Source organism: Haemaphysalis longicornis, unplaced genomic scaffold, assembly GCF_048455015.1.
Source record: "Haemaphysalis longicornis isolate Haplotype H1 unplaced genomic scaffold, Haemaphysalis longicornis Haplotype H1 scaffold_5, whole genome shotgun sequence".
NCBI lineage: Eukaryota > Metazoa > Arthropoda > Arachnida > Ixodida > Ixodidae > Haemaphysalis > Haemaphysalis longicornis.
In genome coordinates this window covers 43964312-43977545 of record NW_027526385.1, presented here as the reverse complement: position 1 = coordinate 43977545, position 13234 = coordinate 43964312, and the positions used below count along the sequence as shown (strand labels likewise).

The 13234-nt window shown below is 46.6% G+C and overlaps 1 protein-coding gene across 1 annotated transcript in view; it reads left to right on the top strand.

Moving 5' to 3' along the window:
- Positions 1-2215: 2215 nt before the first annotated feature.
- Hap40 (Huntingtin-associated protein 40 kDa) overlaps positions 2216-13234 on the top strand; it is a 16887-nt gene continuing 5868 nt past the window's right edge. Inside the window, exons 1-8 of the mRNA XM_077670275.1 lie at positions 2216-2498; positions 2621-2667; positions 2779-2851; positions 3744-4035; positions 7869-7926; positions 8925-8984; positions 9074-9162; positions 10450-10537. Coding sequence (XP_077526401.1) covers positions 2437-2498; positions 2621-2667; positions 2779-2851; positions 3744-4035; positions 7869-7926; positions 8925-8984; positions 9074-9162; positions 10450-10537 — 769 coding nt within the window. The 5' untranslated portion in view covers positions 2216-2436. The remainder of the gene's footprint in view (positions 2499-2620; positions 2668-2778; positions 2852-3743; positions 4036-7868; positions 7927-8924; positions 8985-9073; positions 9163-10449; positions 10538-13234) is intronic.

Here is a 13234-nt window from a genome sequence, read left to right as displayed (position 1 = left end):
GATTTCTAACCACGCCTAAAAGATACTAAACCACTCTTATTTGCAAAAAAAAAAAAGAGAGAGAGAGAGAGAGAGAGAGAGAGAGAGAGAGAGAGAGAGAGAGAGAGAGAGAGAGAGAGAGAGAGAAGAATTGAGCTAAAAGAATACTTTAGAGTCGAAACAAGTTGTGGGTCTTCCGAAAAAAAAAAAAAAAGGTATTGCTGCAAGTCCTTCGCTCCAAAACTCATGATGAAGTTGGAGTTGAAGTTCTTTATTCCAGTCAAGTACAATGGCTGAGGAGGCGGGAAAAAAAGCCGCTGTAGTCGTGGCTTGATGGAGCTCCCATCCCCCACGACACAATCAAGGCAGGGAAAAAAAACACAAAACACGAAAGGCAAGCAAACAACAACAAAAAAAGAAAATGCAAGTGCAATAAAGTATTTGTTTAAACCAATTACATCGAATTGAGGTATTCATGCTGTATTGTAAAAACATAAAAACATATTCCGGAGGGTACCGTAAGACGTAGAGCGAATGGATAAATTGTCGAAATCATATTTGTTTAGCGCAACGATTCTACAATGATCGTACCCCTAGGCTATTTATTGAGGCAGAACACCGAAATTCTTGTATCAATTGTTGTTCAAAAGAATAGAAGGAGTGTTCCGAGCGAACCAGTAGACGGCACTGGGTGCTCACAAGAAGTGTCTCGCTTGTGCCCACAGGGAATGAAATGTCGCATTGATGGGCTGCTCGTGACGTGATCTGATGCTCAGTTTTCCCTTGTATTCCTATGGAACCTCCAGTTCGGGGGCAGTCCGCAGACTGCCCACGGACTATCCCGGACTGGAAAATTGAAGGTAAGAGGACCTTGGCATATGTGCCGCCAGGTTCTGGCTTACACGGCTGTATCTTGTCGTGTTTGTACGGTATATCGCCTTTACAGTCTCGCAATAGTTTACAAAAATGGATTGGCCAAGTACTTTATAACTGCATCGAGCTGAACATCAGTGTTAATGATGCCAAGCTCAACGTGAGTTTGCTGACTCTGAAGTGGTGGGTAGTCCTATAAATAAAGATAACCCAGGATAACCACGTGACACTCTTCTCACACGAGTGCTGTTATACCACTTGCATTCACCTTAGTGAAATGACATTCAATTATATTTTATACCGGCCGCGGTGGCTCAGTGGCTAAGGCGTTGTGCTGCTGAGCTCGCGGATGCGGGTTCGATTCCTGACCGCTGTGGCCGCTTTCGTGGTGGAGACGAAAAGCAAAAACGCCCGTGTGTACGAGATTTCGGCACACGTTAAAGACCCCCAGGTGGTCAAAATGAATCCGGAGCCCTCCACTATGGCGCGCCTCATCGCCTGCATTGCGTCGGTGTGTTAAATCCTACAATCAATCAATCCATTATTCTATGATTGAACAGAAACCAGTTTTGTAAACTTGCGATAGAGTAAGCTTTTTTGGCTTGCTGGTGCAGATTTTAAAAAAGAAGCATTTTTTTAAAGTGGTATTGAGTTTGAACACTTTTTTTGTGGTGTATCACTATAGTGCCTACTGTAGTATCACAATGATCGGGCCACCAGTGTGAAAAGAAGAGAAATGGCCGCATTTGTGCCTGGTCGCTGGTAATCAGGCTGAAAAAGCCAACACCGTTCTGCCTCCCTGCCGGATAACTCCCCTTCCCTCCTCATTTTTCTATCACCCATTTTCTGCCTCCTTCACTTCTCTCTCCTTTTCTTCCGCCTCCTGCCGGATCACATGACCTGTCCGGCCGGGGTCTTTTGGGTCGTGGCGGGCGTCACGGAAGTCACGGAGGTACATGATTGATATTTTTTCTATGATGACAGGTGTCTTCGATTTGGCTTGCACTGAGCCAGTTCACGATCAGTTCAGTGCAGGTGCCGTCACTAGAGAACTTCCATGGCCGTAAAACATGGTAAAACACCAAGCCGACCCGCCAAAAATTTTTCTGTTGGTATCAAGTACGTGACAGACAGACCAAAATTTATACGTTTACTGGGTTCATGAAGGCTCTCTTATATTAAGAATTCGGGCTGAGAGATTGTCCGAGCGGCATGGATGAAGAATGCCGAGTGGTTACGTGCATGGGTTACGTGTAAACATCCTCATTACTACTATCATCATCAAGCACGCCAAGTTTCGCTAATCATCCGTAGAGCGGCGCGGTCCAGCATGAGCCTTTTGTGACGTCACATGACGTTCGATGTCTGTCCGAAACGGCACTGACGGCACCAGAGTCGCACCTCGCCCCGTGCTCCGTCCGTCAGATCAGTAAGATCAGTGTGCCGACTCTGCCGTCGCCTCCCGATGGTTTAATCAGCAGCTGAGTTCGCTGGAGGGTGACCAGAAAATTATGGGAAAGTGATTGTTCCAACCTTTTCGGCTGACGCGGCAGGCAATGCGGTTTGCGGCCGTCGAAGACAAACATGGAAACTGGCAAAAATGATTTCATGCAGCAGTACAAAACGATTTCGCTGAAACTCAAAAAGTAAGTCCACCGGTTGCGCTTTAGTGGTTCACCCTAGGCGGGAGGTGTTTTCCCACAATGTTAACTGTTCCTTTGCTGCAAGCACGTCAAGTTGATATTCTGTTTGTGACCGGTTCTTTCAGGAGGTTTCTTCGCAAGCCAAATTTAGCAGAGGTCAGCGACCAATATTGTAAGTTGTCGATCGCTCTTCACGATGTAGCGCTTGTACCGCAGCTACTGCTAATGTGAGGTGGCGATGGTTTCGCTTCGCTAACTCGCTGTGCCATTCTCCCGGTTTCAGCGGCTCTTGGGAAGCAATTGCAGCACCAAGACTGTCCTCACTATGCTGGGATGTGCAGTCTGGCCGCTGCCAAGTGAGTCGTTTTGCAATTAATCACGTATATGCCAAGCAATGGGAACGCGAATGTCTCGGATCAAGTAGACGCTACGCGTGACAGAATGTTAGCTGCGACCAGCTAACCATAAACCAGCTGGTCGCAGCTAACATTTTCTCTTGGGATAAATAGTATTTTATGTCCTCATATGTCTCTTACGCGAAGCTGTTCGACCACTGTAGCAGTCTTCATAATCAGGGAGCTATAATCACCGTGCATGTAAAGCTCAAGGAAATGCTATCGCTACCAGCAAGAAAGCACACCATAGCAGCACAAAGGCCTTGCTGCGAAGAGTGTGCCGTTGTTTTGGTAGTTGACTGAAACTTCAGCCTTCGAACTGCGTGGTAGATGCATCAGCTAAACAGTTAGAATGCTCCAGGGGGGCTTTGAAGCGAGCCTTTGGATCTGTCGACAGCAGGGTAAGGACACCAGTTGAGCCTGAAAAAATGTTAACCTTTGGAAGTGTCATAAATCCGAGCTTAACAAGCAAGCTTTCTTTTTCTTCATGAGATTCGACATGATCCTTTGGATCTATTGTCAGCAGGTGATGCACTCCAAGTATGCACCGAAGGAGTTAATTTTTGGAAGTGTCAAGAATATTGCTCCAATGTCACATTAGCCCCCTTCTGTTTCCTGGTCTAGTCGTGGGCTTGTGGCAGTACTGGATACTGGCCAGGCTACTGGCTAAGTTCTTAGCTACTGGCCTTGAGATCTCTCTCATCTGGTCCCATTCTCTTCCGCTGTCTTCCACTCTGACGTTAGCCCCCTTTGCTCTCCGTTTCCTGGTCTAGTATTGGGCTTGTGAGGCTACTGGCTAAGTTCTTAGCTACTGGCCGTGGGACTTCTCTCATCTGGTCCCATTCCATTCCAGGTGCGAGCAGTCCATGGGCAACGCCGCTGCAGAGGCCCAGGCGCTGGCACAGGGTGCACGGCAGTTCTTTGCTGCGGAAGCGGACACCCACGCCCTGCTGTGCCCGTCGCTGGACGAGCACTTGGCAGCGGCTGTGCACTGCTTCTCCCGAGCGGTCGACCTGTACGTGCAGCTGCCGGAGCCCGCCTTGGCTGCTGCGCTGTGCACCGAGGCTGGCCAGTGCCTCCGGTCCATTGACCGGGCACCCCTGGCGATGTCCTTCCTGCAGCGGGCCGTGCAACTGCAGAGCAAGGTTGGTGTCGGAGATCTTCAATACACACACGAGTTGCGAGACTCCACTTCAAAGCGTGGGCGGCACAAGCACCCCTGTTTCGTGAAAGCTGAGGGGGCAAGTGTATTGGACTGGCACCTAGGGGACAAAAACTGAACTTTGCTAAGCATCAACTTTTAATGCGGAACTTATTAAATAGAGCTTGCTTTTCAAATTAGGAAACATTAAATTATGTAGTGTTCACTTATGTTTCCACAGTTTCTCCATACGGGGGCAGCTGCGAGCATTGGAGTTATACTTCCACTTTCTGCCGGTAGATGGCAGGCTAGTCCACTTGCCTGTGTTATCCCCAGCGGCGGGGGGCCAACTGCAGACCACTTTTTGATACATGAGGCCCATAGGGAGTTTCACAACTGGTGTATATTGAGTAGACCTGTTTGCAAGCACACGCCACTGGTGGAGCGCTCTGCACCGCAAAAAATGTTTGGGCTCTGCACCGCGACATTCTGTTCCCAGACAGGTATAAACCGAACACTTCCCGGGCGATGCAGAACGTTTATTAAGCGTGTTTTTATGCTGTGCTCCGCTCGTGCACCAACGTAAAAGATACAAAATTGCCGTTATATACGAAAAGAGTGTGTAGGATTGAGGTGAGAGGAGATCTTACAGTAAAATAGTAACGCGTCTTGGGAAAAATTAAAGCATTGCTGGGGCTAGAACCCAGGCCTTTCTCATCAAAACCCACAATTCCACCTCTAAACTGCTGAGGCCAAGCAGCAGAGCCCTTTCAGCAGTTACTCAAGATAATAATGTACACCCTATGTGTGCAAGTGATGTACACCCTATGTAATACCCTCTGTCAGAGGGCCTTTAGGGTTACTTTGAAATAAATAAATAAATAGCGCTGGGTGCCTACAGGAAGTGTTGGGCTAGTACCTTTCTGGGGACAGAACGTTAACTATGTGCGGTGGTACACCTTGTCAGGAGGACACCTTGTGTAGGAGAAAGGGCTGAAAGGAAGCTGGCATTGGGCAGAAAGAGGGCGGTTTGTAAACATCAGAAATACTTGGACACCTAGCCATATGAGCTTTGCTTGAAACAGGGCTTTGCTAACCTTGGAAATGCTTTTTATGGATGTGAAAAGTGCCTTTTCTGACACTGGAGAACCTGCAAACTTTCGTGCTTTAATTTTAAAGCCACAGGGTCGTTAAAAAAACCTGTAACTCTACATTTTGCACAAACATGTCTCAGATGTGTCTGTGCAAAATGTAGGAAGACTGTTTTCTGAGGAGTAAAAGTTTCCCTTTTTGCTTGTTTGTGAGCGCTTCCGAACACATTGATCTACCAACGCCGCCTGTATTAACATTGCCTGACGCGTCGCGCGCTTTTCAATGGGAAGGGTAGGCACGCTTAGTTCAGGCACTGATCCGCTATGTGGCGCGTGCCGGCGGACATTTCGCCTTACGTCACTGCTCGCGAGTCGCGAACGCTGCACCCACTTCTACGACGTGTGTCTGTCAGCTTGCCTGTTGGGCTTCAAGGGCCGTTTCGCTTACATCTTAGCCGTGACGGGGCGCTAGTTCTGTGGCGCACTGGGGATCTCGTTCAACGTGTCGCTCGCTTCATACTTGCTGCATTTTTCCGAAGATAAAGACGGAGGCGGACTGAAATAGTCCAAGAACATACTGATTGTCGGGTAGACATATAGCTAACAGAAAAACGATATTTTCGGATGGGGCAGCCATTATTTTACTGATATTTTTCTTTCTGGAGTATTTAGAAAAGAAAAAATTGCGTGCACGTTTTTTGTTCAGGCGCTTACTTCTACGATTACTTTCCAATAATATCACGTGCTTGTAAACTTCAGAAAATTATAGGAAACAAAAGGATAAGCAGCTGCAATCCCGCCACGCTGTCTGGGCGCTTCTACAGTATAGTCCTCAATTTTAGAAGTGCGTACCGATGCGGAGTGCGAACAGGGGGGTCAAAACAATACCTAAATGCGAAGGGGATAGAGGGGGGATGCCCCACTCAGAAAATATCAGGGCATGTGATCCGAGTAGATAAGCGCGCAAAGCCGGCATCAGCCTGCGGCAGCGCAAGGGATTTTGCTTCGTGACAAAGGAAGTTTTATCAGTGACAGACCAAGACAGACAGGCATGGTGAAAAAAAAGAAGGCGTAGGAGCGCCGCCTCGGGAACGCTGAACAAACTTTCCACTATTTTGCATAGTTTCCGAGAAGCGGCGCTGGCTGGCGGACACGAAAGCATGCTGGAAGGCTATGGAGCGGGGAAGGGTAGGAGAGAGCAACAGGAGAGTGGCTGTTTGGCCATTTTTCGCTCACGCGTTAGGCACTGTTTATACAGGCGGCGTTGGATCTACTGATGCCACGATGATACTTTTCAACCCGGCCATGACGATGTGCGATAGCTTTCATTGTGCAGTTTTATTTTCCCCCGCATCTGGTGACTTTGTTTCCAACTGTATATGCGATATTGTTTGATTTGTATGCACGTGTGCATATTCGCATGCCCACCATGTATGTGCCTGACAAAGGCTTACAGTATCAAATAGATAAATACATAAAAAGAACTCGTTGAAAAAATCGTTGCCAAATTTTATTTGGTACTGTTGGTCAGACAACAGTAGAGACAAAAAAAAAAAGGCTTTCCTGCAGCTCCTCTGTGCTGGCAGGGGAAGGTGATAGCCAGATTCTGCTACTGTGTTTGCTGCTGGAGATTAAAAAAAATCTCGCACCATCTCCACTGACGTGAAACCTGGGGAGGGGCGAAGCGTGCTGTGCGTAAGTGTATTCTTGGCAGCTTGGCATTTTTGCCAACGGAGATGAAACCGTTTGGGGGTAGAGGTATGCAGCTTTTTGCTGTAAAAGTCTCGTGTCTTTGAAGCACGAACCTCTCCAGCGCGAGGTGTAAACGAGTATCCCGGTGTTTTTTTAGTACGTGTTACGAAGTGCTCCAGCGCGAGGCGTAAACAAGTGTCCCGGTGTTTTTTTTAGTATGCAGTTTGTTCTATCGCAAGGCGTAAACGAGTTTCCCGGTGTTTTAGTACCATGACTAGGAGACGACGCTTACGACGCCGACATGAGATGCCGGCAGCTCCAGCCCCTAAGCAGCGCTTCACCCCTAGAAAACAAATGACAGCCTGCATGATCATTTATCAGAATCATGCCACCTGACAATAGTGGGTTACGCACAGAGGTTAGTGTCCAATCGGTTGCAGATCTGATGCGAGCTATTACACGAATGCATTCGCTCCACCTGGAAAAGTGACGTGCGCATTTGGCTTCAGTTATGCCTATTCCTGTTACTCAAGCGTACTCTCTGTAATCAGCATGTCCTAAGCCCCATTCGTAAGCAGTGGGGGTTGCCATGTCCCCCGTTCCCTTTCTGTTATACCCTGTGCCTGTGGGAACTCTTCAAACCCAGTAAGACGAACACAGCATGTCGATATGAAAATGCTTGCCGCGCCTTCCTGCATGGTAGACGTCAATAAGGGCAGTAGAGAGAGTACAGGGTTTCAAATACAGTGGACTCCCATTAAGATGAGCTTTATTAAGAGCAACACTATGGTTAAAACGAACAACATTTTCGCTGTCTTGTAATGTCCACAATGCAAAAAACCTTTTCTTAAGACGAATTTCTGATAACGAGCAAATTTTATCGGCCTCTTCGAGTTCGTCTTAACGGGAGTCTGCTGGTCTGTCATCATACATGGCAAGGCATATTTACAGCTGCTGCGGCATCTGTGCCTGCTTCATGTTTTCGTAGAAGAGTGGGATACTGTTGTATGTGTTGATGTGAATGGCAGGTACAACGGTGTGCCTTTACATGCAGTGTGCCATGGGCTACGTAGACGCTCTTCAGGAATTAGCAGCCTGCCAAATTGAAACTGGTGAGTGGCCTGGCTTTGTGGGAAGCTTTGTGTGCCAGGCTCGGTTTGAAACAGTGAAACACGGTAGTGGCTGACAGATCGAAGTGGAAGTTGCAAGTACAACATATAGTGTTTGCAGCTTTAGTATTTGGGTTGTCTTGAAACTGCAAGCATTTCTCGTATTTTTAAGCAGGCCTAAACCATCTACTAGTGCCCGTGTCGCATAATCTAAGATTGTTGTTTCCTGTGCCCTCCAAGGTTGTTCTCATCCTCGAAATATCATTCTGCTCAGCTAGGGAACTGCTTTTTCAACAGAGGAAAAACACAAGCACAAAAAAAATCCTGGGCCATCTCCACTAACGTGAAATCTGGTCAGGGGCGAAGCATGCTGTGTATTCTTTGTGCCTTGGCATTTTTGCCAACGGAGATGAAACCATTGGGGGGTGAGGTATACAGGTTTGCTGTAAAAGTCTCTTGTCTTTGAAGCACAAAGCTCTCTAGCTTGAGGCTTAAACGAGTGTCCCGGTATTTTTTTAGTGTGCGTTACGTTCTAGCGCGAGGCGTAAATGAGTTTCCTGGTGTTTTAGTACCGTGACTACATGAGACGACGATTTCGACGATGACAGGAGACACCAACAGCCCCAGCTCCTAAGGGGCTTTGTTGCTAAAACGCCCGCGTGTACAAGGTTATGGCATGTGTTTGTCTAAATTGACCCACAAAAATGACCAATGAATGTTGCCAAAACCACCATGATTTAGCGAAATCTGTTGACCAGCAAAAATTTATGAAACATTAAATATTAATGTGCATTAGTGCACTTTGTCCGTGCCATTGCTTTCCCTTCCACTGCTAAAGCACCGGCTATCCACTTCTCGTTTCTTGTAGTAACAATGCCGTGAGAGCCCCTTTCAGATTGGAAGCGTTTGCTTTCAGGTGGCGGCTAGTTAGGCTGCCTCCCAGTGTTTCCTCAGTGTTAGTTGCTGGTTTTTGCACTGCCCTTTTCTCGTTTCAACCTTAGGCGACTACTCTGGGGCCCTGGCATCGCTCACCGAAGTCTACGTCATAGCCCAGGAAAAGAGTGAGTGCCTCGAGCTGTGTGTGCCACTCTGCCCTATCTACCTGGAGAGCGTTGTTGACGCTATCCCTCTCTCTCTAAACCTTCCCTAGGCCTGTTGGGAGGCCGTCCGATGGGAGCCTTTGCCACCATGCTGGCCTCTACTGAGGTCATGCGGCTGCTCCTCCTCCTAGTACTGCAGGTGAGCTCCCACGGGGCAGACATGGACGGGTGGAGGATTTCATCTGAAAGCTTCTTCCGACGAAAATTCAGAGCCTTTTCACTTTGTGAAAAAAAGATGGCCGTCAAAGCTGGCTGCAGTTCAAGGAGTTTACATTCGTCCTTGCCAATTAGCAGAATGGAACTTGGAAGGTTTGCAGTTTTAGTCTAGCAGACAAAGTGTAATCAGAAAGCACGGCTGTGGGGCTAAAAATAAATATGAATATGTTTATAGTAATGAGGGATAAACGTGTGAAAAACGTCCTCTTCAGCTTAGAAGAAGTTAAAGAATGTAACTGCCTCGGACGGATGGTTTGTGCTTACCCCAACCACGAGGGAGAAATCTGGCGTAGAGTAGGTATGGGCTGGGGAGCACTCGGCAAGCACTCCCAAATAATCAAAAGTAAGCTACCTCTGTCACTGAAAAGAGAAATCTACAACCAGTGCTTACTGGCGGTGATGACATACGAAGCAGAAACTTGGCAGCTTACTAAACAACTAGAAAGCAAACTTAGGTCGGCTAACGGGCCATGGAACGAGTAACGTTAGGATTAGCACTCAGGGACAGGAAACAAGAGGCCTGGATCAGAAAACAAACCAGAGTAGACGACATCGTAGTTCAAATAAATAAAAAGAAATGCACTTGATCTGGTAGTGAGACGAACCCGCAACCGGTGGGCAATTAGGGTAACAGAGAGGATACCAAGAGATGGGTCTAGAAGAAGGGCAAGGCTGTTACCCTGATGGAAGGATGAAATACGGAACTTCAGGGGTAAACTGTGTACTCGATTAGCGCAGAACAGGAGTGGTTGGAAGTCATTAGAAGAGGCCTTTGCCCTGCAGTGGACCTGAGTAGGCTGATGGTGACGAGACAAACTTGGGACTGTTCATTTTCCTTCCGTATACAGGCCCATGTATTGGCAGCAGATGGGATTTCCACAATATGTACAACTTCACTGCAAACTGTAATTATGAAAAGTGGATGAAACTTTGCAAAATGACGGTCACCCTAGCGGCCACTTTCAGCGCAATTGCTTCAAATATACCTATGTTAGATTGAGAGCTGCGGAGCATTCAACAGAGCATTGGCTTTGCCGCCAGATTCAAGTTTTTTCGTCAGTGCAACTTTGTACACGAATGCTGTATGGGGAAGCCAAGACATATCCAGCTTTGCTGTAGAAGTGTTGGGAGTCAGCTCATCTTGAGTTTCAGGGAGATCCTTGCAAAGTAATGGGCACTTGCGTTTTCTCCAACCATTGCCACATTCCAGCCGTCGTACCAGAAGATGCCCGCCGAACATGCGGCCCTGCTTGACCGCTACCTCTACGACAGGCCACAGGAGCTGAGCCCAAGCAAACGCAAGTAGCTTTCTCCATTTTAGCCTCTGTGCATTTTGGGGAGGGAAGCCTTCTTGGTCAGGGTGTCAGACCTAAATGTTTTAATAGCAAAGCTGCTTAACAAATCGTAATTTTTTTGTGTCCGCTAAAAATACCAAGAAATTGCCGAGTGCACGCAAGTGAACACGGGCATAGCGGCGACCGCCGGGCAGTTAAAGGGACAGAGGACCGATTTTTGTCGCGTATATGTTCTCTAGCTCATATGAAAGCCAGCGTTTTATATAGCTCGGTAACCACAAGCAATTTCTAAACAAATCAGCGGAAATAATTTTAATTTGGCAGCAAACTTCCTGAAATCGGAAGGGTGGCGGTTCGTAGTGTCGAAACTTGGCAGTACATTGTGTCCCTGTCACGTGACCTGCAAACCTCGCAGCTACTGTAACTGCTGAAACGTTTATTTACATATTGAAAACCTTTCAACACAAGTATTTGTACAAGGTTAAATTGTATATGTATTTCTAAACATTATTTTGAAAATTCTAAAGACACGCTGCCCGCAGCAACTGGGTTGCTCTCAGTGTGGCTAACTGAGCCACCATGCCCAGAATCAACGGCAGCGTTCAGTAAACAGACCCAGTGAAGGAGCTTTGACGATTCTCCCCGAGTCAGAGGCGTTTGTTCTGCCAAAATATTTGATTTTCAGTTTCCAAATATGCCAACGGCAGCTTAAAAAAAAAAAAAAAAACGTCGCGCCCAGGGAGAATCGAACTTCCCACCTCCGCAACGTGAAGCCAGATTCTAACTATCGTCTATCCCAACAGATGGCGCATACGTGCACAATAGACTGTTGCATTGAAAAAACACATAAAGGAACAGGAAAGCCTGCGATCCAAACTTTTTTGCTGGGGACAAGTTTTTAAATAAGGTTTTTATTTCGCATACAGACAAAAGTATGTTGCCGAGCTACTCTATGTCATGGTTGCCAGCATCATTTTTGGGAGGGACACATACAGCTCGCAGATCTAAAAATTTCGATTTAAAAAGTTCTAGGGCGTTATCAGCAAAACCGTTTCTCGTCAAGGTGCTTTAAGTGATGCCCTTTCATTTGGGATAGAGAATATATACTCGACAAAAATCGGTTGTCTGTCCCTTTAACAAAACCAAGAAAATGCCTAGTGCTTGTGTGCGTGTGCCTCGCAACGACTGCCCAGTGTCCCCGGAGCACATTGGTCAGGCCAACCATATCCACTTAGAGGGATTAGCCAAGATTGGGAAAAAAAAAAAAAAAACTCCAGTGTTTATTGTATTTGTGGGAACACTTGCTTGGAACGAGAAAGACACGTCATAGTGGACGCCCTTCCAGGGTGATGTCCACTGATTATCACTTCCAAAAAAATGAAAGAAGCTCACATTTATAGCAACAATGATGGAGTAAAGGTTGTTGCAGCAGCGAAAAAGAAACAAATCGGCTGCAATTGTGGACTTAAGCCCTCGTGATAGTCGTGAAGGTTGCGTAGGTTGCGTAGGTTGCGTAGTCGTGAAGGTCGCAGGTTGCGTAGTCGTAGGTTGCGTAGTCGTGAAGGTCGCTACTTTCAAGTCTTCTGTGCTAGTGTGAGCTTCCTTCATTTTCTTTGTTACGGTTTCTGTTTTGTTCCATAAATAAAAGTTCCATTCCGGTTCAGCTCGGGAATGAAAAAATAACGGTTCATAGTGGTACATGATGGTTGGTGGTAGCCCCCAAGAAAAAAAAAACATTGAGAATTGAGTTTCTGCTGCACTCTGGCTCCATTTGTTTACAAATGCAGCATGACTTGTAGCTGCTTTCATTGAGTGCGCCACTGTAATCTGCTGTTCTTGCGGCAATAAGTGCATGCTGCTGCAATTGTGCCAGACATTGCATTTTCTTTATCTTCGTTATTATTATGTCGTTTTTCTGAATATTTGTGCTTATTCATGTAAAGCACCCCCTTGCAACAAAGGTTTAGGAGAATGCAGGTTATATCAATAACTAAATGAGTAAATAAACAAGATAGGGAACAAACAAACAAGTATTTAAATAAATAAAGCAATGAGTAAAACAGGGCCGGGACGTCTGCTTCGCAGCCAACTGTAGGCGGCGATCACCCGGAGAGCCAAGCACTAACCAATGAGACAGACGTATAGTGTTCCAGAGAGTTCTAGAACATGGTGACAGACGGAGAGAGTAGGGAAGCATACAGCAATCCTGCCGAAGGGAAGATGGCACCAGCGAAATGAAAAGTGGTTAGCTCGCTCCATGGAAGTTGGAATGAATGCTGATGTACCTGAACTTTCCTCTCGAACTGGAAAAAAAAAAGAAAAAGAAATTTTGTCAGTTTTGCTCCTGAACAAAATATAATAGCGTTTTGTTTCGTTTTCGTTCCGACCAGAAACACTTTTTTTTTTTTTTTTTCGGTTTTCGTTTTGTTTTGACACCCTGTTCTCGGTGCTGGGGGGGCCTAAACCATCGCTTAGAGGGGCTATAGAAACCAAATACAAGCTCGGCTCATTAAAAAAACTGTTTTGTAATCTATGGCAATATGCCAATTTTATCGCAGACATCAAGCAAATGATAGAGATGTTAAGGAAAACTCATTAAGTAGTGGTGACTCCCAAGTAAGGTCTTAATGACATCACGGGCTCTTGTTTGTGTGCAATTTCAGTGGTGCCGCTTGTTCCAGTGGACCGTATCAGTCGAAT